The sequence below is a fragment of the Triticum dicoccoides genome, chromosome 2B (assembly GCF_002162155.2).
Source record: "Triticum dicoccoides isolate Atlit2015 ecotype Zavitan chromosome 2B, WEW_v2.0, whole genome shotgun sequence".
NCBI classification, from domain to species: Eukaryota; Viridiplantae; Streptophyta; class Magnoliopsida; order Poales; family Poaceae; genus Triticum; species Triticum dicoccoides.
The window spans coordinates 27489372-27514703 of record NC_041383.1 but is presented as its reverse complement, the minus strand read 5'-3'; the positions used below and the strand labels follow the sequence as shown (position 1 = coordinate 27514703).

Sequence of the window (25332 nt, the reverse complement as noted above, 5' to 3'; positions counted from 1 at the left end):
TATTGGACGGCCAGATGACACTATTGGGCCTAATTTGGATAGGTCGTAATGGGCACTGGGTTAGCGGGTTGTAAATGGGCTATATGCGAATAGGTCGTTAACAGGTTTTCCATGGCCCGGCCTGCCACCTTTTGACCAAGTCAAATAGGCCGGCCTTTTCACAGGAATGGGCCTCTGTTGGGACGTGCCATGTGTCGACGTATCATAGGCGCCTTCTGTCCAATGAGTGGATGACATCTGTCCCAACGGTGAGCCGAGACGTGTTTCCTCTAGCCAATGATGATTTTACACATGGAAAATCCCCATTGGTCGGGGTTGTTAACGGGTTATCGGATCCAAAACCGGACCCGCTTAATGGCATTCCGTTACGGGGAATGACACGTGTCGGTCACCCTTGACGAAAGCATTTTTGTGACGCGTGATTTATCGTCATGGAAGTGGACACTTCCGTGATGATAATTTTGGTAATGTCATGGAACACTTCTATGACAACAGGTATGACTATCTTGATTCTGTCATAAAATCATCATGGATATACATGCAAGACAAAAAAACGCGACCTACTGTGATAAACACGTATCATCACGGAAGTGTATTTTTTTTGTAGTGCTGATTATTACTGCAGCTATTGCCGTGGAGGTCGAGAACCTCAAGGCTGAGATGAAAAAGGTGAAGCAAGAGGCCGCCGAAGAAGGCAACGGCCGAGTGAGCGGCCGCTGAACTATCGATGGTGAAAACCGTCAGCGAAAAGCACGAGGCTAGAGTGGCCAAGGTGCAACATGAGCTCAAGGATGCCGTCACTAAATGTGAGGACCTTGAGCAGAAAAATAAGGGTCAAGCCACCAAGCTATCCTTCATGAAGTTGGAGATCTAGGAGGCAAGGACGTAGACGCGGGGCGCCCGAGAGGAATTCCGCCAAGTGAAGCTGATTGCGGATGGCAAGCCATACTTACTGCAGAGTGTCTTTGACGGTCACAGGTTCGCTTTGCTCACACGAGTGTGGTGTTCCTTAGGCACGTTTGCGGATCTTCCGAGGAGTCCGGTGGATATGTCAAGGCACTTTGCAGCTCGGGAGGGCGATGCCGAGCACAGGCTGTTCTGGGCGCAGCTCCAGGCGCCCGAACACCGTCCCCTTCTAAGTAATCAAATGAAGTAGTTGATGGAGTTACATCGGATGGCGGAGCCGGCCATGAAGGACCTTTGTGTCCGGCTATGGCCTTCCGAACCGATACCGATCAGCTACCTTGGCCTGGTGCAGAAGCGGTGCGACTCCGCACGCCGGATCGACGTCCCGAAACTGTCATTATGCATTGAAGGGGCTTGAATGAATTTCATGAACACAATGGTGCATTGGCCTAAGATCAAGCCGGTCGAGATGGCCACTGGACCCCTGCCCCTAGGGAAGGAGCATAGGCACCCTGGACAATATTTTCCCGTTGTGATGGACGGTGCTCGGGCGACAAAGGCACAGTGTTCGAAAGATGTGATTTATGAGCGAGTATACTATCATGTGCGAGATGACAATTTGAACTCTTTTATTTATAATGTGGTTGGTTTGTATGGTTTATCATATTTTGTCTGTTTTTATTTATTTTGACTCCTGTGCGGCCATTTTAATCTAGAAATTACCAGTCGTCGGCTTTAGCTCCAATGTAGATGCAACAAGGGGTGTTTCGACCTCCGCACTGTGACCCTTAGTCGACGTCTTGGTGCCCGAATGCGGTAGTGTGCGGGGGAAACAAGGCAATCAGACTATGCGGTTTTAGTGCTTTCACTTAGCCATAGGAGCTTGACTATGGGGGCTAGTGACCAGCCCCCAGTGCTTTGTGATGTTCGGACGAGCCGACGTATATACCTTCATCACATGGTTTGTATAAAGACAAACCCTCCATATAACACGGCATAACCTCCATTGATTTGTAGTTTAACACTTGTCATCGGATCATCACCCAGTTCTCTCTTATTATGACTGTCAGTTTTCGGCTTTCTCCACTGAGGTACTTAATCATGCAAGCTGGAAGTACAATCGCAGCGGTTCTCCCTTTACCCTCCTGGCCGAACATGCGGAACGTAAGAGGGTAAGCACAGGAGCCGGGTAACCCAACTATTGACACAAGACATAATTTGAAACCAATTCATATATTGCAATATCCAACACACCAAGCACATGAAGTAAAAACTAGTGCCGGGGTGATGCTTGGGGCGAGTTTTAAATCGAGCCCCCGGTCTATTATCTGATCGCGTCTAAATAAAATATGTACCGAACTAGTTTGTTTCGGCGTTGAAGAGACGAACAAATTATGCAACCTAATTGATTGCAAGAGGACCGTAAAGAGTGGTCTTTATTTTCGGTCAACTCGTGAAGTCCATCCGTACAATCCGAACTGCCAAAGCAACAGTTGCATTCTGGTGCATTCTCAGTGCGAGAAATTCTAAAATATTCTATAAAAAATCATACTAAATTTTCTGGGCATTTGGAGAACTTTTATTTTTGAGACATTTTTTATTGCATGGATAATTCAGAAAATAGATTGATAATACTATTTTTGCTTTATTTAATCTAAATAATAGAAAGTAAAAGGTGGGTACATAAACTTGTGCTTTCTAAATTCATCCATCTCATGCTCATCAAAGGGAATCCATTAACAAGGTTGATCAAGTCTTATTAACAAACTTCTTTTGAATAACATGAAACCGGAGAATTTTCGAATAACACTAAGTTACCTCAATGGGGATATGCATGTCCCCAACAATAAGAATATCATATTTGTTTTTGACAGTAGGGAGAGGGAACTCAAAACCTCCAATAGTAATAGTTGAAATTTTTCCAATAGAATTGATACAATGAACTTGAGGTTGTTTCTTCGGGAAGTGTACCGTATGCTCATTACCATTAACATGAAAAGTGACATTGCCTTTGTTGCAATCAATAACAGCCTCTACAGTATTCAAAAAGGGTCTACCAAGGATGATCGACATACTATTGTCCTCAAGAATATCAAGAATAACAAAGTCCGTTAAGATAGTAATGTTTGCAACCACAACAGGCACATCCTCACAAATACCGATGGGTATAGCAGTTGATTTATCAGCCATTTGCAAAGAGATTTCAGTAGGTGTCAACTTATTCAATTCAAGTCTAAGATATAATGAGAAAGGCATAACACTAACACCGGCTCCCAAATCACATAAAGCAGTTTTAACATAGTTTCTTTTAATGGAGCATGGTATAGTTGGTATTCCTGGATCTCCAAGTTTCTTAGGTATTCCACCCTTGAAAGTGTAATTAGCAAGCATGGTGGAAATTTCAGCTTCCAGTATCTTTCTTTTATTTGTAACAATATCTTTCATATACTTAGCATAAGGAGACATTTTTAGAATACCAGTCAAACACATACGCAAAAAGATAGGTCTAAGCATTTAAAAAAACGCTCAAAATCCTCATCATCCTTTTCTTGGATGGCTTAGGAGGAAAGGGCATGGGTTTCTGGACCCATGGTTCTCTTTCTTTACCATGTTTACTAGCAATGAAGTCTCTCTTATCATAACGTTGATTTTTTTATTGTGGGTTATCAAGATCAACCGCGGGTTCTACCTCCACATCATTATCATTACTAGGTTGAGCATCAACATGAACATCATCATTAACATTATTACTAGGTTCATGTTCATCACCAGATTGTGTCTCAGCATCAGAAATAGAAATATCATTTGGATTCTCAGGTGTGTCTATAACAGGTTCACTACAAGCATGCAAAGTCCTATCGGTTTTCTTTTTCTTTTTATTACTAGGACTAGGTGCATCAGTATTAATTCTCTAAGAATTCTTCTCAACTCTCTTAGGATGGCCATCAGGATACAAAGGTTCCTGGGTCGTGTTACCACCTCTAGTCATAACCCTAACAACATTTTCGTTGTTTTTACTATTCAACTCATTGAGCAAATCATCATGTGCCTTAAGTACTTGTTCTACTTGAGTTTTAACCATGGAAGCATGCTTACTAATAATCTTAAGATCACTAGCAGTTCTACTCACATAGTCACCCAAGCAGTCAAGCATGTAAGCATTATGTTTCAACTATCTACTAACATAAGCATTGAATTTTTCTTGTTTAACAATAAAATTATCAAACTCATCCAAGCATTGACTAGCAGACTCGTTATGAAGAATATCACCTTCATCACATCTATAGAGAGAATTTACCTCTACTACCTGTGTCGGGTCATCAAGACCATGTATTTCTTCAATAGGAAGTAAATTCCTAACATCTTCAGCTTTAATACCTTTTTCTTTCATAGATTTCTTTGCCTCTTGCATATCTTCAGGACTGAGAAATAGAATACCTCTTTTCTTTGGAGTTGGCTTAGGAGTTGGTTCAGGAAGTGTCCAATCATTATCATTACTCAATATATTATTCAATAGTAATTTACCTTGCTCAATAGTTTGTTCCCTCAAAACACAACCAACACAACTATCTAGGTGGTCCCTAGAAGCATCGGTTAGTCCATTATAAAATATATCAAGTATTTCATTTTTCTTGAGAGGATGATCAGGCAAAGCATTAAGTAACTAGAGAAGCATCCCACAAGATTGTGGGTGAATCAAGTGCAGAGCTAGATGACAGTTCCTTACCTCCCCTCGTAGTAGAGGGATAGATCTTGGTTCTAGTATCTTTCAAATTCTTCATAGTGATCAACAGATATAAATCCCAAGTGACTCAGAGAATAGAGCTATGCTCCCCGGCAACGGCGCCAGGAAAAGGTCTTGATAACCCACAAGTATAGGGGATTGCAACAATTTTCGAGGGTAGAGTATTCAACCCAAATTTATTGATTCGACACAAGGGGAGCCAAAGAATATTCTCAAGTATTAGCATCTGAGTTGTCAATTCAACCACACCTGAAAGACTTAATATCTGCAGCAAAATATTTAGTAAAAAAGTAGTATGGAAGTAACGGTAACGGTGATAAAAGTAACAGTAGCAGTTTTGTAGCGATTGTAACAGTGCCAACAGTAAAGTAACATAGCAAAGATCAATATGTGAAAAGCTCGTAGGCAATGGATTAATGATGGATAATTATGTCGGATGGCATTCATCATGCAACAGTTATAACCTAGGGTGACATAGAACCAGCTCCAATTCATCAATATAATGTAGGCATGTATTCTGAATATAGTCATACATTCTTATGGAAAAGAACTTGCATGACATCTTTTGTCCTAACCTCCCGTGGCAGCGGGGTCCTTAATGGAAACTAAGGGATATTAAGGCCTCCTTTTAATAGAGAACCAGACCAAAGCATTAGCACTTAGTGAATACATGAACTCCTCAAACTACTGTAATCACCGGAAAGAATCCCAATTATTGTCACCTTGGGGTATGCAGATCATAACTCGTAATAGGTGTCTACAACTTGCAAGATAGGATCAAGAACACAAATATATTCATGGAAACATAATAGGTTCAGATCTGAAATCATGGCACTCGGGCCCTAGTGACAAGCATTAAGCATAGCAAAGTCATAGCAACATCAATCTCATAACATAATGGATACTAGGGATCAAACCCTAACAAAAATAACTCGATTATATGATAAATCTCATCCAACCCATCACCGTCCAGCAAGCCTACGATGGAATTACTCACGCACGGCGGTGAGCATCATGAAATTGGTGATGGAGGATGGTTGATGATGACGACGATGATGATTTCCCCTCTTCGGAGCCCCGAACGGACTCCAGATCTGCTCTCTCATTGAGAACAGGAGGTGGCGGCGGCTCCGTATCATAAAACATGATGAATCCGTCTCTCTGATTTTTTTCTCCCCGAATGTGAATATATGGAGTTGGAGTTATGGTCGGTGGAGGTCTACGGGACCCACAAGGCAAGTGCGCACCCTCCACCCTTGTGGACAACAGGTGGGTCCCCCTTGATTGATTCTTTTGCCAATATTTTTTATTTATTCCAAAAATATTCTACATGGATTTTCAGGTCATTCTGAGAACTTTTATTTTTGCACAAAAATAACACCAAGGCAATTCTGCTGAAAACAGCGTCAGCCCGGGTTAGTTTCATTCAAATCATGCAAATTAGAGTCCAAAACAAGGGCAAAAGAGTTTGAAAAAGTAGATACGATGGAGATGTATCAGAGACAAGGTCTTCGGTGAGACAGAAGGGGGCCAGAAGCATATCGGCAGTAGAACGCAGCCAAGCATGCTCAGGTATACCATGCATCACTATGCGGACCCGGAACAACACAAAAATAGGCTTACCGCCGGCGAGGTGGCTCCAAGGTTAGAAGAGGAGGTGGAAGCGAGGTGTATGCGTCGATGTCGCTGCGACGCGGGTGCGTGAGGCCATAGAACGGAAGTGAAGGAGAAATCACTCGGGGTGGCGGTGAACGGAGAACTCATGCACGGGCAGGCCGACCTGCTCACGGAGTGCCACCGTGACCTCGTCAGCAGAGATGTTGACACGGTTACCAGCCACGAGTGCGACAAGCTCAAAGCGCAGGGCATCCTCAGCTGCCTCGAGCTCGAGGGTCCTCGGAAGGTAGCGGATGGCGCTTGCCGGACGGAGCGACGGTTGACCAGACATCGCCGACACCACACGGGAGGACAAAGCAACAACATGGCTAGAGGACGGCGGAGCCAAGGGAACCGGCGAAGGGGAGGGCGCCAGCGAGATCCCTAGGGAGGCGCTGTTGGAGGACGACGGCGGGGATGGTTCAGATCGCATCCCGGAGGCCGCCACGCCTGAGGAGGACCCATGGGAGACTGGTTGCGGCTGATTGGCTGGAGGCGAGCAAGAGGGGGGAGCAGCATGCGGGTTCGTGCAGTCGCTGGCGATGTGGCCAAAGAAGCGGCATCGACGCAACGAACGTCGTGATGACACTCGAAGCGCGGGTGCCCCTGGCCAAGGCATCTGGGGCACTCATCCTTGTGCAGGGGTGGGGCAGAAAGACGGGGGTTCACGTCGGAGCACCAGCCAGGGCGACACGGTCGAGGACGATGGTCGTGACGCCCGCGGGCCATGGTCCAGCCAGCACCATCCACGTCGGCCTCCCAACCCACCTCCTCCACCGGAGACACGCGGTGGATCTCGGAGCGGGGGGCTGGGCGTGGGGCAAGCGACGACGGTGGCGACCGCCGCTCGCCCCGCAGAGGGCCTCCTGGAAGGAGCGGTGGCTGGCATGGGACTGGTTGGAAGGCGGCGGGCTAGAGTCCTTCCAGCGGAACTCGCGAGAGCTACCCGCCGTGGGAGAGGGCGAGCGCGAGGCCATGGAGCAGGGGTTGACGGCAGCTGGGTGGACGCCGGGGCCAAAGTGGCCGTCGGTGGGGCTAGGCTAGCGGAGGGGCGGGGACACTAGTAATGGACTTCACGTTGACACAAACTTTCCGCGCAATCTCTCAACTAGGTGCCTAGAGTTTTTTTCTTTTACAAAACAATGCACTTTTCAACATAGAAGACGTGCCGAATTTTCAAATGAGGAACTACGAACATTCTACTTGTAACGTTCAAACTCCTGATGCCAATGTTTGAGCTTTGGGTGTGGCTAAGACTCAAGCGACTGAGATTTAATCACGTCTAGTTAAGTGTCATAATTTGGCCCACTTCGTATTTTGTGTCATAATTTGGCCATCGATTTAACTGACAAGATGTCAAAGCATATCATAAAAATTATATCCTTGGATTCGTATGTACACATAGTTTTCAATGATACTATTTTATGTGACATGCATTAGCATTTCGTTAATTAAATTCAGACACAAAATACGAAAGGGGTCAATAAACCAAGACCAAGCTAGTAACATGCAAAAGAGAAAAAGGGAAAATCGAAAAGAAAATTTTGCACGGATGTCAATGTAAAATCTCACAGATATAGCACAAACTAGACTTAGCAAACAAGTCGACTTAGCAATACTGTTGAGCTTTCAACAAGGAACTTTAAACTTCCAACCAAAAAAGGGTATGTGTAGTAATTGCACATGATCTAAGCAACATAATCAAGCATAAAAGAGAGAGAGAAAATATCCACACGAATCTAGTCTATGCTATATCTGTGGTATAGGGTTTAGACGTGCAATACTTATGACAGCTTTAACAAAACTGACAGAAAAACTATTCGACTTCTCACTCCGAGACTTTTCTGCACAGTAGGAAATGAATACGATCGATCCTACCGAAGCTTGCCGATAGATCATGGTGATCCATACGTTTACCTACCAACGAGTCCAATCGAGCTCGGCAGCTAGCTTGTTAATTGCATTTGCCGTCTATATAAAAGCACAGCAGTACGTGCGTGTAACCCGGAGGTAGCAGGTGGTGCCGTGGTGGCAATGGCAATGGCGTCCAGCATGGAGCAGCCGGCGCTGCTTCTTCTTCGGCAGCTGACGCAGGACCCAGTGACAGCCTCCCTCCTCGCGGCCGCGCTCGCCACCGCGGTCCTTATGATCGCCGCCGTGAGCAGAGGCGGGGGACGGAAGCCGCGGCTGCCGCCGAGCCCGCGGGGTTTCCCGGTGATCGGGCACCTGCACCTGGTGCGCCCGCCGGTGCACCGCACCTTCCACGACCTGGCGGCCAGGCTGGGCCCGCTTATGCACATCCGGCTCGGCTCCACCCACTGCGTGGTGGCCAGCTCGGCCGGCGTCGCCGCCGAGTTCATCCGGACCCACGAGGGCAAGATCTCGGAGCGGCCGCTCACGGCCGTGGCGCGCCAGTTCGCGTACGGCGACGACGGCTTCGCCTTCGCGCCCTACGGCCCGCACTGGCGCTCCATGAAGCGCCTCTGCATGTCCGAGCTCCTCGGCCCCCGCACCGTCGAGCAGCTCCGCCCCGTCCGCCGCGCCGGCCTCGTGTCCCTGCTGCAGAGCGTGCTGCACCAGGCGTCGGGTGCTGAGGCGGTGGACCTCACCGCCGCGCTCATCCGGCTGTCGAACACGTCCATCATCAGGATGATGGCCAGCACCGTGCCCGGGAGCGTCACGGAGGAGGCGCAGGCGCTGGTGAAGGCGGTCGCGGAGCTCGTCGGCGCGTTCAACGTCGAGGATTACATCGCCGTGTGCCGCGGCTGGGACCTCCAGGGCCTCGGTCGCCGGGCCGCCGACGTCCACCGCCGCTTCGACGCGCTGCTCGAGGAGATGATACGGCACAAGGAGGAGGCCCGAGAGGCCAGGAGGATGCGTGGTGGAGGAGAAGGAGAGACGCCGGAGAAGAAGACGGCCACGGGAACGACGACGGAGAGCAGCAAGGACTTGCTCGACATCCTGCTGGACAAGTTGGAGGACGACGCGGCGGCGGAGGTGAAGCTCACCAGGAAGAAGATCAAAGCCTTCGTCATCGTAAGACCAAAGCTTTTAATTAATTTTCTTCTTCGTGCCGTTGCGATTATTGAATTCTTCTCGATCACGCACGTACGTGGATGTACTATGCAGGACGTGGTGACCGCTGGCTCCGACACGTCGGCGGCGATGGTGGAGTGGATGCTGGCGGAGCTGATGAACCACCCGGAGTGCCTCCGCAAGGTGCGGTCGGAGATCGACGCGGTGGTGGGGCGCGACAGGATCGCCGGCGAGGGCGACGTGGCGAGCCTCCCGTACCTGCAGGCGGCGTACAAGGAGACGCTGCGGCTGCGCCCGGCGGCCCCGATCGCGCACCGGCAGTCGACGGAGGAGATGGTGGTGACCGCGGCCGGCGGGTTCACGGTGCCGGCGGGCACGGCGGTGTTCATCAACCTGTGGTCCATCGCGCGCGACCCGGCCAACTGGGACGCGCCGCTGGAGTTCCGGCCGGAGCGGTTCCTGGCCGGCGGGCGCAACGAGGCGCTGGACCCGCGCGGGCAGCACTTCCAGTACCTGCCGTTCGGGAGCGGCCGGCGCGGGTGCCCCGGCATGGGGCTGGCGCTCCAGTCCGTGCCCGCCGTCGTGGCGGCCCTGGTGCAGTGCTTCGACTGGGCCGTGCCCGCCGACATCGACGGGAAGAAGATAGACATGGAGGAGGCCGACGGGCTGGTGTGCGCGCGCAAGCACCCGCTGCTGCTCCGCCCCTCGCCGCGCCTCAGCCCCTTCCCGGCGGTCGTCTAAGCCCGGCCGCACCGTACGTACGTACCATACCTGGGCGCTGCACGGACGCCGGCGCGCCTGGTCCGGCACGGCGTCGCTGTCGTGCATCGGTGCATGTCCCTATGTACTTTTTCTTGTGTCGTCCGCACGTACACGTCAAGAGTGTTCTTTTCACCTGTACACATTGGTGACCATGTTAACCTACTATTGCCGTTGTCACGCTAATTAAGACGTGCCGTTGGATCGTTCCAATGTTTACTGTCATCGTTATATTTTGCAATTTTTTACTTCCGTGGAACTGTATATTGCCGCTACTCTCTCTATTCTCTTTTAAAAGGGACAATGCTGACGCCCACACGTATGATCGGACGCCGTGAGCAGGGAGCGATACGTTTTCCTCTCCCTGGCGGCTGCAACCCTAGCCGCCGCCAGGAGAGGCCGATCTTCCACCGCCGTTCTTCGGCGGCTCCCCTCCGCCGGCGACCTCGGTCATCGGTGGCGAGGGGGCCGCCGAATCCACGCGCGTGGATTGATTTTACTTCCTCATAGTTTAGGTTTTTAGGTTGTTCATCGTCTTTGCTTCGGTGACGACAATGACGATGCTGAATAAATATTTTTTGGATCCTTCCCTGACAAGGCCATCGGTTCTATGGTTGGGGATGGATTTGAAAACCAGTCTGTTCAAGCAAGGATGGCGTGGCGGCGGCGGCATCCTCGAGGTGGACCTGTGTCCTCGGGCTCCGCCGTTGCAACGGCGTTTGCTCCAGCATCGGCGTGGAGCTTGGGAGGTAGTCCAGGAGCGGATGCAGATTGTGGTCTGCATCGACGACATCTGGAAGACGGAACATCTGATGGGCTCGTGGTTCGTGGATGACAGGTATGGTTTCCTCCTTCGGCGTCTTAGTCGTGGTGGGGTGCCAGATCTGGAGTTCGATGGCGTGTCCGGGGTGTTGCCCCGGTCTGATTCGTTCAACGGCAAAGGCTTCACTTTTGGTGAGCCACCTTGGAGGTCCGCAAAGCTGCAAATCAACGATGGAGCCGCGTCGAGCTCGGGTGAGGTGGTGATTCGTCATTCTTTTCTTCAGTGGCTGCTATGGTGGTGCCGGAGGCAGGTGACGGGCGTTGGTGTCAAGCTCAGAGATGTTCTACTATCTTTTCAGTTTTGTCTTGTCGGTTTTTACGTGACTTATACTTTGTTATTTATGATATGAATGAGACACGTATTACCATGCAAAAAAAACGCCCACACGTATGGTGGGAGCCAAACTCGTCCACACGCTCTATAACATACAGACTACGCCATGTCACCGCATGTATGCATGTGGAAAATTTTTTGGATTTTCAGTTTTTAAAATGTTTTATCTCTTAAATGAAAATTCCGATTGAAGATCCGTTATCACCAATAAATCCCTCGCGACGAGATCTTCGAAACTAGATCTCATATCAATATATTTCGGCGAAATTTTTTTTGTTAAAAGTTGTCATGTCTATTGCACATGAATTGCCATGATGTTTACACTAAAGTTGCATTGTTATGTTTCAGCTATTTTCTTCTATATTAAAAAGTAAATTTTGACATATTATAAAACAGAGAATTAAGAAACTAGACTTGTCATGCACCATAAACTAAAATTGCCATGATACATGCACTTAAAATTGCCATGGTTCATGCAAAAAAATATTTTCATGGTCAAAATACTGGAATTGCCATCATCAAAAACTAAAATTGCCATGATCTACAAACTAAAATTGTCACATGGCAACTTTAGTTTAAGTACCATGGCAACTACAGTGTAAACATCATGGCAACTTTTGGCCAAAAAAAGTTTCGTCGAAACATATCAACATGGGGTCTAATTTTGAAGATCTCGTCGAGACGGATTTAATGATGAAAATGAATTTTTAATTCGCCTTTTTAATTAGGAGATAAAATATTTTTAAGCCGAAAACCAAAAAGATTTCCGCTGATGTCATCTATTCATACGTGGCAAAATGAGTGGTGATCGAGGCGTGTGGGCGATGTGCAAACGCCCACATGTGTGGGCGTTAGTTTTTCCGTTTAAAAGACGTTTAGACAATATTTTTTTAAGAAACTTTTCTTCTATTCATTTTCGAGCATATCAGTATAATGGATACCAGAAATAATGGGAATTACATACAGATCCGTAGACCACATAGTGACGATTACAAGAACTGAAGCGAGTCAAAGGGCGCCGCCGTCATCGCCCCTTCCTCGTTAAAGTCGGGCACAACTTGTTGTAGTAGACCGTCAAAAAGTCGTTGTACTAAGTCCCAATAAGACCAGCGCACCCGAACAGCAACCGCCGCCGATGAAGAATAACATAGATCCAAAAGATCCTATCCAAAAACACACGAACGTAGACGAAACAGCTTGGAACCGTTGACAGTACGAATATGTTAGGAATCCACATGGAAGCTCTCAATTTACCATGAATGCCACATTGAATACACTTCATACTCCTTCCGTTTTTATTTAGTTCGCATATTAGCTTTGGTCAAAGTCAAGCTTTACAAACTTTGATCAAGTTTATAAACAAAAATATTAAGATATATAATAACAAATCAACAACATTAGATTTATTATTGAATGTACTTTCACATCGTATAGATTTATTATGATAAATGTCTATATTGTTTTTTATATACTTGGTCAAACTTTACAAAGTTTGACTCCAGTCAACTCTAATATACAGAGTAAATAAAAACGGAGGGAGTACAGTAAAGCGCAAATCGCTAAGCCATGTTGACTGTAGGCACAACATAATGGGTATGGGTACACTTCATACTGGAGTACAACACTTCATTTCACATAATTATTCTATAGTAATGCATCGTTTATATGATACTCTCTCTGTCAAAACATACAGTGCACATTGGTTTTTGGTGCCGCGGCCGGTGCCAATGTTCCAGCAGACATAAGAGGAGCAGTGTACAACCTCGCTCTCCTCATCCATCACCTGCTGGCGGAGGGCCTGACGGCCATGGCTGCGGAGAACCCGAACTTCATCGAGGAGCAGCGGCGCTCTACGAGGCCGCGTGTAGCGCTTGCATGGCGCTGGCGGACACGCAAGCGGTCGCGGAAGGGAACACCTGCATCGTGCCATTGGCATCGCTGCGACCACAAGGCTGGCATGTCCACGTCCATGGTTGACCTCACCTCCACCGATGTGGACGGCGGCACCTCGTGTTCCATGTGGGCCATCCATGTCCCATGTCTAACTCTTCCTCTCCGGTGACCTGCAGCTTCACTTTCCGGGGCACACAACCACTGGGAGCACAGACACCGATGAAGATTTAGACTAAATTAACTTACGGATGCTTTTGTTTAATGAAATGTGTTGAAAATGTAATGAATGTGGTACGATTTAATGAAAATCATCTGGATTGCATGATCCCCGGTTTGTCCAGAACCATTTGGAATGTATGCAGACTTGGTTGAATGACCGGCTCCCGTATCACTGTTCACGGACGCATTCACGGACGGATACGATTCCGTTTTAGGGGTGAGCATTTGACATGGCCTTAGTAAAAAGAAAGGGAGAAGTACTATATTAAGCCGTTGACAATACGAATATGTTTGTTTTAGGGAAACAATACAAATATGTTAGGAGTTGGACGTGGAAGCTCCCCTCTCGCTATTCTGCACTACTCCACGCGGCTCACTCAACCTAGCTGTGATCAATCCCTCAAAAAAAAAAAACTTACTCCCTCTATCTAAATGTGTAAGTCATCTTACGAAAATCAAATAATCCCAAAACACTTAGACGCGGTGCATTATCTTCTACCTCGTTTCTTGTTTTTTGACATATCGACCAATAAGAGATGTGGGGTGTACATGCTTTTAAAGACTTGAGACTACCAAACACGACATGCAGTGGTTAGTTCATTGCATGTTGTGCTCTTAGACTAGCCACAGTGGGAGTAATTAACTTCAGCAGTAACATCGAGTCCAACTCAACAATTTTGCTTATGTGGCAGTGAGTTAATGAGGAGAGAGATAGTTATAGTGACTTAGCTAGTTACTGTAACATCGCATGTCCCAATGCAACATGAGTCTATAACCTAATAAATGAAGCTTTGCATGTTACTACACTTATGTTACTACCCACTATGAAAGTAGTAATATAGTCTAGTGATATGTGTATGTTACTAGTGTATGTTACTCACCATTGTGGCTAGTCTTTAATTAGCAAATAAACATTAAGTTCTTTTGTTTTCCCCTTCTCGTTGGTCACGGTGCACAACCTAAGATGACTTATTCACCTAGATGAAGAAAGTAGCTGTGGTCAAGTTTCACACGAGACAAAAGAAGAAGACGAGTACACGGCTCAATTTACTATGGAAACACATTGAATACAAATCCCTCTGTTATGATGCACAGACAGGCTGGATTGCCGCTGTGGGCAAAACGGGCTGCATCACTTATTTTCCCAACCGAGGGGGCTATTCGCCTCCAATCCAAACTTCATTTCATTGAAAAGGACATGACACATCCTTCGCCCACACGGGCTCGGGTATTTATCAGGAACAAGTGCAAGTGCAGGCACCCCACCGCAGCACCCGCACCAGAACACATAAGTATCCCAGAGTTAAGCAAGTAACAGCAAGTGAAAGAAGAAAGCACCTTTTGAGCTCAGATGAACAGTAAATTTAAAAAAATCAAAAAAACTTTAAAAAATGCGGTACACTTTGACAAATGTTCTAAGTGTTTGAGATAATATTCATGGAAGGCGTGGCAAAAAAAAATCGATGCTTCAAAATGCTTTTGAAAGTAGCATTTCGAGAGCATCGTTTTGTTTTTGTTTTGTCGCGCCTTCTACAAATGTGATCTCATGATGAAAATTTGCAAGCACTTAGAACATTTGTCAAAGTTCACCACAAAACAAAATCAGAAATTTTTGAGTTTTTTTATTTTACTGTTCATGCTGGCTCATTTGAGCTCGAGCTCAAATGCTCCACGTCCCTAGCCGGAAACCCTATACTTGGGCTCTTCACACATGAGTTGCCAAAGTATTTGTAAGCCGTTCCACATTTTAAAAGCATTCAAAATACAAATTTTGAAATATAGCTATGTACCATTTCCCAAAGCAGGCGCAAGTCAGGCTGCAAGTGGGACTGTCTGCGGGAAGCCCGCATCCGCCCAACATCTGTCGCATAGCATAAGTGGAAAGTCCGCATCTGCCCGCATATTTTTACACGGGATAAGTGGGTTTAGCGGGTAACCCACATCCAACAACATGACTGAAAGTGAATGTTCCTGCACTCAAATAACAGCGGAGTACAAGCGCGTACAAGCACATCAGGCAGCATATAGAAATACTCAACTGTTCATGTTCATGCATACTGAATAGTGATAGTAGAACACGAGGACTTCTGGTGCCGGCAAGCATGAGTAAGTTACCTGAAGCTGGACATCGTGCACCGTCAAAACATGGATCTGATGTACAAGCTGTCGCTGCCCACACGGCTGTGGAAAACGGATGGACAGGCAAAGAATGAGTAAATGACTGATCAACGAGAGAGATGGATGTGTGTCGCTGCTTGCGGATGGCACCATACAAACGCGAGGCTTTTTCCAAGATCGTGATGATGGCAAAGATGCGTCGTCCATGGCGGAGCTGGGCCGCAATGTTGTGGCGGCATCCATGGCGGAGTGGGACGACCATGACAGAATCGGACGACGACGACGCTGTGGCGGCGTCCGTGGCGGAGTTGGAAGAAGGCGTTGTGGTCATGGCAGAGCTACATGGCGGCGGGCCCTGATTTGAGGAAGTGAGAAGGAAGTGGGCTCGCGGACGTCGCAGGACAAACCCACGTATCCCACATATCCAGTTGCTCTATCTATGGGGTCCACGAACACAAATTACGTGGGCTTTTACGTGGGCACCGCGGGGAGCCCGCGTCCACTTGCAGCCTGAGGCGCAAGGGAAACAAAAATCCAGAAAAACAACTGCACCCAATTTGAAAGAGGAACCCAAATTTGTATGCCTCCATTCCCGTTTGTATCATCTACTCCCTCCGTCCTATAACGTCAAACGTTTTTTGACACTACACTACACTAGTGTCAAAAAACATCTTACATTACACTAGTGTCAGAAAACATATCTAGCGATAGCAATCATGCCATAGAAACCACATAAGTAATTCTTGGGCCAGACCTTGTCCTAACGAAAAACGATCCGCACACGGGAATGGAGGCGGCACTCGCAATTTGGTGTCGTTCAAAGAAGGAAATTATTCAGAGTTCGCAAGAAAACAGAGAGATTCTGCAAATGTACACTAGTTAACTGATGCAGGTCAGTCCCAGGGGCACCACACAGACGCAAGGATTTTGTACGCCGGCCAACAGTGATGTTGGACAGGTCAGCTACATGAACTTGTCGTTAGCAAGCAGAGCAGCGGCGATCAGCGGTCAGGGGTCACACATCCCACAAAACATCCACATCCAAGCAACAACCAGACTATGAGGTGTGAGCTACGCAGCACAAATCCAGCAGTGGATGGCGCATCCGACATACAGATACCAACGTTTGCTTCTATTTGCCTTTTGCCCCGTCGGCGCCTTTGGAATCGCCGTCGTACGCAGAAAGGAAGAAATGAACTTGGTTCTTCTGCAGAAACCTGACAATTTGGTCGATACGAAGCGGATCAGTTTGGCCTCAACTGAGAATCAAGCATATGCTGACAATTTAATCAAGAGTTGCTTACTTGAGAATGTCCAGTAATTTCTGCTGCAGTTTGTTGAGTGCATCTTCTTCCATGTTCACAGAAGAAAGTAGCTCTGGTAGTTTCACTGTAAAGTGGTAAAGACAATCAGAAAAACGATATTGACCTAATCAAGTTACCAATCCTACTAAACTAATCAAAACACAAGCAATGTGCTTTCTGAGGTATCAACAACTATCCCAGATCAGTTCAGAAACATATAATGTACTTGGCAAACAAGTTTCCCCAGAAAAGTAGAAAGCTAGTGGTGCATGGCCGCCGTTTTCAGCCCCCTTTGCAAGGCAAGAAACATGGTTTGCTTCCAAGCAAACATGCCAGTTTTTTTTTATTTCAGTTTTGGGGTGCCTTGCAGAAAGAGGACCAAACTGGGTTAGAGTTCCTTTGGAAGACAAGAAATTGTGCACCGAGCTTTATAGGAAGACTAAAATTATAATGCCTCCATGAGTAAGCATCTTATCAGTTTAAACAACAAACCAAGGGTGATAGATACTGCTACAACTGACTGACTGACAGTGGATCAAGGAAAGTCAAATAAAGTAATAAGATAAGATCGAATGTCATTTTCCAAAGCTCTTATGATCACTTCGAACTGAGCCACTGGGGAACTATATGAAAGGAAAAATCGAAGACATAAGACAGCTCCTGTAGTGGAAAATTTGGACATACCAAACAGACGTAGTAGATGCTCAGCTCCATATACAGTCGAGGGTGAAACGTCACCTTTAATTTCTTCCTTATACTGCTTTTGCTCTTTCTTGTATAAAAGCATGGCAGGCAATGCTTTATCGAAGTAACAGCGTAATCCTTTTGTTACCTCAGCACAAGAGTCACTTATCCTTCAAAACAAAAGGTAACTTTAATGGAGAAAACAATGCTTGACAAATGACACAGGTAGCTTGGGGTCAAAATTACAACACTATTGCACAAGAACAGAATTTGCAACATTTAGACAGCCAACCGAATAAATAAAACAACTGTTCTTCATTAGCTTAAGTTGTTGGGAACTTCCCCACCCTGATGGCGAATTAGCAGACTTGATCCAGTAAGGTTAGAAGGCCATTGATGTTTTTTTTTCTTTCTGCCATATTTGTACGCCTAAAAGAATTGGCACATAAATAATCTGCTGCATTGTAATAACGATCACTAGTAGGGGGCGCAAGGCACATCAGCTAAACTATAAGCCCATAGTACAGCTGACATTAAATCTGTGCAGATGGGATAAGTTTCAGCAAGCCTGATATGAATTGTTAGTATCCTGGCTGCAACAAATCATCCCAAGCCCATGACAGGCCCAACAAGCATACAGTAGTGAAGAAATAGTAATTCATTTAAGAAAATTACAGACCCCGCTACAAATAAAAAAACGAATTGTTTTTGGTAATATTGCTGGAAGAAGCCACCTGAAGTTATGAAAGGCTTGAGTTCAATCCATGGTTTTCGAGTCGCGACTCATGCGAGTCGCTCTGGAGCAGCGACTCGGAAGAAGTCGAGCCTGTGTTGTGACTAGTCGCGACTCAGATTCGCGAGTCGACACTAAGCTGAGTCGACCATATTTTTGCGACTCATAGACTAGTCGTCGACTAGTCGCGACTAGTCGAGCGACTCGAAATCCATGGTTCAATCTCAACATAAGATGTCATTTTTCTCACACAAACAAACAAAAACAGGTCTTTGTGCCTTGCATATGCAAGCTATAACTGCCATCAGAACTAATCAGACCAAACGTTTTTGCTATATTGCTGGAAGAAACCATCTGAAATCAGGGAAAGCTTGAATTCAATCTTGACCTAAGAGAATTCAATATTTTTTTCCACACAAACAAACAAAAAGCAGGTCTGTGTGTCTTGTACATCTGCCAGTTTTTAACTTTTATCTGAATTTCGCATGGAGCTGTTTTCCCTGACAGTAATTAAAATGGCACTATGATGCTTCAGCATTATGCAGTCAAGCCGTTGCATAATAAGAAAAAAAATAGTAAGTTCACAATTCTAGTAAACTACTTGTATTAGTCACAGAATACAAATGTGACCATAAAAAAGAGAGGCTAATAAACAAGATACATAACATAGATTACTGACTTGCTGTCCTTCTTTACCCGATACTCCAAATACTTCGTTAGAATATCATCAACAGTGGGCGATCGAGGTAGTTTTACAAGCTGCAGGACAAGGAAATGTTCAGATGATGTCATCAAATTATAGCAGAGAATTTCCCGGAAATAATCAAGCCAAGCAATGAGATTCAGCCCACAAGTCTGCAAGAACAAAGATATGGTTCTCTCTTTGATGACAAAAAACTGATAAGAATGATACCATGCTGAAAATGCAGGATTCTCATCATGATTTTCTAAGAAATAGCATTATAAGTCAAAGTCTAGCGCGGTGGCAATCGACTTAATGGAGACTTTTACGGATGACGGTGCAGGATTATCCAAATTTCTAGCTCGAGGACAAGCTGTTTTGTAAAGCGGGTGGAAATTATACTTCTTTATGGATGCACATTTTCAGCGTGGGAATCAAATAAGGCCAGTAACTCGTAACATGACAAGTTTGGGTTTTTTGAATATATTTTATCAAAAACTAGGCTAGAAAATTTCTGTAGATTTTCTCCAATTAATTAAAGCTCAAATGGGAATTTCATAGTCTTTTGTGTTCAGTATGATTAAATTATACTTCAACGTAAGTTGTATGTACTTTATTTGGTTTCAGCATATTATAATATGCCTCACTGATTCTTCGTGGATTTCCTGGAGTATTTGGTATTTTCCTTGCTTTATTTTTATCTTCCAGATTTTCTTAATTTGAAAATACCTATTTAATCCATCCAGCCTCACAGGCCAAATCTCCTCCCGGCCCATCTCGCTTCCCCTCAGTCAGTTTCCCAATCACTGACCATGTAGTCCACCGCCGTCGCCTTAGGATAGGATTAGGTATCCTTTCCGGATACGATTAAGTAAACTAGAAAATAATATGATGATTGAGTAAAAAGGACATCCTATGTGATCTTCTCATCAATCAAGAAAAATTGCATCCCCCAAACAAAGCACAGCTCAGAGCATGAGCTATTTGTGTTACCCTTTTCAATCTCCCTGAGACAATTTCTTCTTCAATCTCCTCTTTCCCATCAACAAAAATCAGCCCCATAAGATGTAAAAAAATATGTTTGAACAGAAGCTTGTCCAACATCGTCTGAGATAGTTTGGGCATATTCAGCGCAGGCCTTCAGAAGCTCCAGTGCATAGTGGACGGCTAAAGCGTGCAGAGAATGTCAAGAGAGGTCGGGGTAGACCAAATTTGACATGGGAGGAGTCCGTTAAGAGAGACCTGAAGGATTGGAGTATCACCAAAGAGCTAGCTATGGACAGGGGTGTGTGGAAGCTTGCTATCTATGTGCCAGAGCCATGAGTTGGCCGCGAGATCTCATGGGTTTCACCTCTAGCCTACCCCAACTTGTTTGGGACTAAAGGCTTTGTTGTTGTTGTTTGTTGTTGTTGAACAGAAACTCAAATCTCAACTACTGGATCATGTTTGGAAGTTAAATAATTGTTTCTTTTCTAGTAAAATGTTGGTAGCTGTCTGATCCGAGCCAACAGCTTATCAAATGGCAAAGATTGCTAATTCATTATTTTATTCTAAGGTTTGTTCCTATTTAAAATATAGGCATTTTCAAATAGGCATTATCGAGACAACATGTCGTTCCATTTGGTACTTGTTATTTCTTTTTCTTGGTACATGTTATTTCCCAACCAGCTGAAACACTATATGCAACTACCAACTAGTGATGTAAGAAAGAAGATGAGTGCAATTCAGATATAAATAAATGAATGAAAGATAGTGCAGTCAAGAATTGAATACCTTACCCAGCTGCGTGACAAACTCCCAATCATCAACAAGTTGCTTCTTCAGTGTTACGGGAAACTGTGACATTAGGAGACTCTCTGATGATCTTCTTTCCTTTTCCTGAATCAACCAAGGTGGAGTCATTAATACGTTACAGCAACATCACAAGAAACTTGATAAAAGACTATGCAAACTGATTTATTACAGTCTACCATTTTGGCAAAGATATCCGAGCTTCAAAGTTATTAGTCTATTTCATTAAGCTGGACCATAACTTCATACTGGATAGAAATGATGGTTCCATTTCAAGCTATCGAAACTAGGACTGATGCTCGCCAGCTCACCTCAACTAGTGGCGATTTCAATTTTTGTGATATAGACCATACAAATGCAATAACTTGAACAAGTATGCAAAATCTCTCAACAATCGTCTTTTACACATTAAGCTGCTGGCTCATTCGCCAAAAAAAAAAATTGCTGGCTGCTGTTGCAGGCCATTATGCATATGCTGTCTAAAAAATGAATTTGGAGGTCAAAGTGTTACAACGGCAAGAGAATGGTGTCATGTATTGCACAGTAGTCATAATTTTTGTGTGAATTGTCATCCTCAGTCAAGGAAATTTGAGGATATCGCCGGACTTATGCAAATTACAGAATAAAGTAAACAATAAATAAGTATTAGCATTTTGGAAGAGCACAGAAGTGCAAAAGGAGATATGTTTAATATTAGTATTGTTCTGTATATGGATAATATGCATAGAGTATGAACTTTATAGAAAATCAAATCAAATACTTAAGAATGTACATGTTTGGGAATCATAGCCACCTCAACGCCAAGCTGATTCTTGCGCTTCTTCCCCTTGACTGGAATTTCAACATAACAAGTATATTAAAGAATATATTATACAACTAAGTAGCTGGGGAAAATCTGAAAACAGATAAATGCACCAATAGAATAAAAGAAACAGATGACAAAAGGAATTCTGTTAAAAGAAGAGCAAACTTACCAAGACCCTTAGTGTCCTCTTTATCGGCTTTTGCATCCGCTGAAAGCAAATATGAGAGCCAATCAGGAGAAATTTCAACCAAAAGACAAAAGTATAAATATGGTCGAGATATGTCGACTTTCTTTCTAATGCCCTATCAAAGTTCTGAAAGGCGGCCACCTAGCCTACCAAGGCTCTAAGAGACACCCTTACTGGAACAAAGCACCTTTTAGAACATTGTGATCTACTCCCTCCGTTTCTAAATATAAGTCTTTGTAGAGATTCCACTAGGTGGACTATATACGGAGGAAAATGAATGAATCTACTCTTAATATGCATCTATATACATCCGTATGTGGTTTATAGTGGAATATCTATAAAGACTTACATTTACAAACGGAGGGAGTATATTCATTACTGCATTAGCGCAGACAGGTATAACTAGTGACATACTTATCTATCACCAAAAGTTGTTTCAGCACCTATCACAAAATCATTCCAATAATGGGTTGCAACTTAACAATTTACTTCAAAAGAAGATATGCAGGATGGAATTTGAGTTACATCAGTATGAGATGATCAGAATGTTCAGTTATAGCCATCCCATCGATAGAAATGAATTGCAAGATGATGCCATTGCTGCAAAATGTCACTAACCATTAGAGCCTTTTGGGTTATGCTGTGCTGACCGTCCACCAGTCCTGACGCTTTTGTCCCCTGACTGGTTTTTCAGCTCTAGTTGTTTGCGAACATTCTCTTCAGTCAACTTCAATAAACGATCACTTGCGACCCATTCATCCCAACTATAACCATTGAAAACTGAATAAGTTGAAAAGAATGTGTACAACTGTACATGGAGGATTAGAACAGCAGGGATGGACAATTAATTAACTGCAGTGATAGTGACATAATTAAAATGACAGAAGCAAGCACTCAACAGGGATTCATGAAAAAGTTAATGGAATATAACTGTGCACAACCATAAATCTGAAGATGAAATACCATCAAAAGATGGCCCTGCACATCAATTCTTTTTAGTTGTTAATATTAACAGCAGCTGGCAACTAACACAGGAACCCTCTTCCGCAAATGATCTATTTACCAAGCCACTCAAACAGCTGTATTAGCTCATTCAGATGTCCATATAAACAGAGGACAAACCATACACTTTGAAACTGGCAGGTGCATGAAAGCAGAATTTCGATTGGCACAATTACTGAACCAATCCCTCCATCCTTCTGCTTTATTCATATTGCCAAATCCCATCCACCACCCACTTAAAGGTCAGTACAAAAAACACGGAATCACTTAGGATGCTGAGACATATTAATAATACCCTGTCTAAGATGCCTTCATTACCACAATCTTTGAACTTCAGGAAATGAAATGCACGGGTAAAACAAATTGAGTAATAAAAAAAATCAAGAATGGAACCATTAGACATCCGTATGGGACACAATCCAGGGCCTTGACTGTGATAATGAACAAAAAAAGTTTCACTGCTGTAATATATTATCACTTTGTTTTGCAATATTAGTACAAGTCCATTGTGTGCACAAATCACAGAGCTGCCTAATCTTAGTAATGAGTAATGACATTGGATCACACATGATGCTGTCAATTGACAAACTACAAGTCTACAGCCACTTAACCTCCTTTACGGCATTGAAGTGGGAACAGAGAGTCGAGTATTGCAATAATTAAAGTCTTGACTTCTTCGATGTATATCGCGAAATGATGGTGCACAAGTAAATGGCCTTATATTGTGAAATGGGTTTGCTTACTGTTAAGTTTACGAGTATGTTGGCAACAGACAACGAAATCAAAGGTATAATAGAATAGTACATAGACACCAAATGACCAAACATATGATCATGCATAAGACTAGCACTGGCGCATTATACAACATCAGTCAACTGCATTAAACTAGAACATAAATTATTATGTTATAAGGGATCAAAACTGGCCGTGTTTAACATAACTTATGTACAATACAGGCAGAACATGCAGCTCAAAGTCAAGGCTTTTGAAATAATGTGATGTTACATAAAAAAAGCACATTATTTGATACAAATATATCTGACTAAACGAAAAGGAATTTGGTTTAGTCAATGCTAAGAAGTGAAAAGCCATGCATAATTTCGTAACCCTCATGAAAACTAGGTGGTTGCATTGCACAGTATTCCATGATTCCAAAGATTTCCTTTGTAGAGAGTTCAACTTGTAATGATAGAATGGCTACTGTATGTGATGATGATGGCAATTGCTTGACCAATAAGAACATCGAATAAAGTATATTGCAAGCAAAGAACTACATATCTTACAAATATCACTGACGTATGCATCAACAGAAAAAACAGGAAAAACATAATGATACATTAGTAATTCCAAGTGAATATGGAAGACTTATCTAACAGCCACTGTGGTATGCACTTACTTTTTATTCCATCCCTGCAAAAAGGGAAGAGACAAAGTTAATAACAGCGGGAAAAAAGGAGCTACAAGGAAGAGCGGACACATATATAGAGATTATATCTTCCGATATCTTAATGCTAAGAGTGGCCAATAATTTCAAAACAATGAGGAAACAATGCTTTGAGGTAATTACCATGTTTTACAATGGCCATTTGAGGGGACTTACAAGATAATGGACGAAGTACCGCCACTCGTCCTCCCGATTTTCAGTTTTTTGAACCTTCACAGATTGAGAACAAATAACGAAACTTTGTCATCAGCAACATATATTCAGCATACATAAAAAAACACCTGCAAAAAGTATTCAGCATACATAAAAAACACCGGCAAAAAGTATGTACCAAAGAAACATATACTGCATACACTAATATGCACTTCCCAACCAGGCATTCACGGCTTAGTTCCACATGCCAGCACTTGAATAATGTTGGGAAAGAGATACTACTACTACATTTAGCAGAAATGAGAGCGATCTATTACAACTGAAGAAAGAAAATAAAGAGTATACCCGTTTTCCGTTTCGTTTACTTGGGTTGCCTTCGTTTCTCCCGTTATTAAATCGGTATTACTGAGGGGAGAATTGCAGGTGTGCAACTGGTAAATTTCACATAGCCTTCAGGTGTGCGTATTTCTTCATATAGAAGTACAGATGTAGTCCCATCTCCCACTCCTTGTTACTTACTACATGAAGTACCCATGGTCCAGGAAATCAATCCACCTGGTGCTAATCACGGTCTGGTACTGAGATACTCACAAGCTCGCGTCTACATGCGCGCTCTGAATTAAAAAAATTACGCCCTAAATATAAGAATCCGGGCGGTGCAGAGGAGGAACGAACGGCGCTGCGTTTCTTTCTTCTCTGAAGAAAAGAAGAGTGCTGCGCCGTCCGATGTGATGTACACGCCTCGGATTAAACCTCCCTGAACCCTCGTCTACTCTGACGGCCCCGCTCCAAACCCTAGCCGCGGTCGAAAAAAAAAACGGAACGGAGAAGCGGGACCTCCCGGGAGCCGGCGCGGCGGCGGGCGAACCCTAGACCGGAATGGGAGGTGGGGAGGGAGGGGAGGGGGCAACCTTGGCCTCGTAGAGGAGCGGGCCGTGGTAGGCGAGCACCTTCTCGCCCTCCGTGAAGGAGACCGCGGAGCCCCTGCCCCTGTCCCTGTCCTTGTCCTTCCCGGCGGCGCCGCCGCCGCCGCTCGTGGTCGTGGTCGTGTTGGAGCTG

General features: G+C 44.7%; 2 protein-coding genes across 3 annotated transcripts in view; one reads left to right on the top strand and one right to left on the bottom strand.

The window, feature by feature from the left end:
* Window positions 1-8306: 8306 nt before the first annotated feature.
* On the top strand, window positions 8307-10350 carry LOC119361919 (cytochrome P450 93G1-like). The gene is made up of 2 exons (XM_037627092.1): window positions 8307-9343; window positions 9437-10350. The coding sequence occupies exons 1-2, from the start codon at window positions 8342-8344 to the stop codon at window positions 10082-10084; spliced, it is 1650 nt and encodes a 549-aa protein (XP_037482989.1). The 5' UTR covers window positions 8307-8341; the 3' UTR covers window positions 10085-10350.
* Window positions 10351-16294: 5944 nt separating this feature from the next.
* Window positions 16295-25332, bottom strand: part of LOC119361916 (protein MRG1-like) — a 9526-nt gene continuing 488 nt past the window's right edge. The window contains exons 2-12 of one of the 2 annotated variants that reach the window (XM_037627088.1): window positions 25185-25332; window positions 24277-24330; window positions 24073-24086; window positions 22293-22438; window positions 21657-21695; window positions 21455-21513; window positions 20665-20769; window positions 18889-18968; window positions 17477-17646; window positions 16793-16877; window positions 16295-16705 (exon numbers count right to left, since the gene is read on the bottom strand). In XM_037627088.1, coding sequence (XP_037482985.1) covers window positions 16621-16705; window positions 16793-16877; window positions 17477-17646; window positions 18889-18968; window positions 20665-20769; window positions 21455-21513; window positions 21657-21695; window positions 22293-22438; window positions 24073-24086; window positions 24277-24330; window positions 25185-25332 — 985 coding nt within the window. In that variant the 3' untranslated portion in view covers window positions 16295-16620. The remainder of the gene's footprint in view (window positions 16706-16792; window positions 16878-17476; window positions 17647-18888; window positions 18969-20664; window positions 20770-21454; window positions 21514-21656; window positions 21696-22292; window positions 22439-24072; window positions 24087-24276; window positions 24331-25184) is intronic. The other variant, XM_037627089.1, reaches the window with a different exon arrangement.

Bases quoted from the DNA above. Each gene is read 5' to 3' on its own strand.
- LOC119361919 (XM_037627092.1), top strand. From the start codon at position 8,342: ATGGCAATGGCGTCCAGCATGGAGCAGCCGGCGCTGCTTCTTCTTCGG. The intron at 9,344-9,436 runs GTAAGACCAAAG...TGTACTATGCAG, and splicing joins AGATCAAAGCCTTCGTCATC to GACGTGGTGACCGCTGGCTC.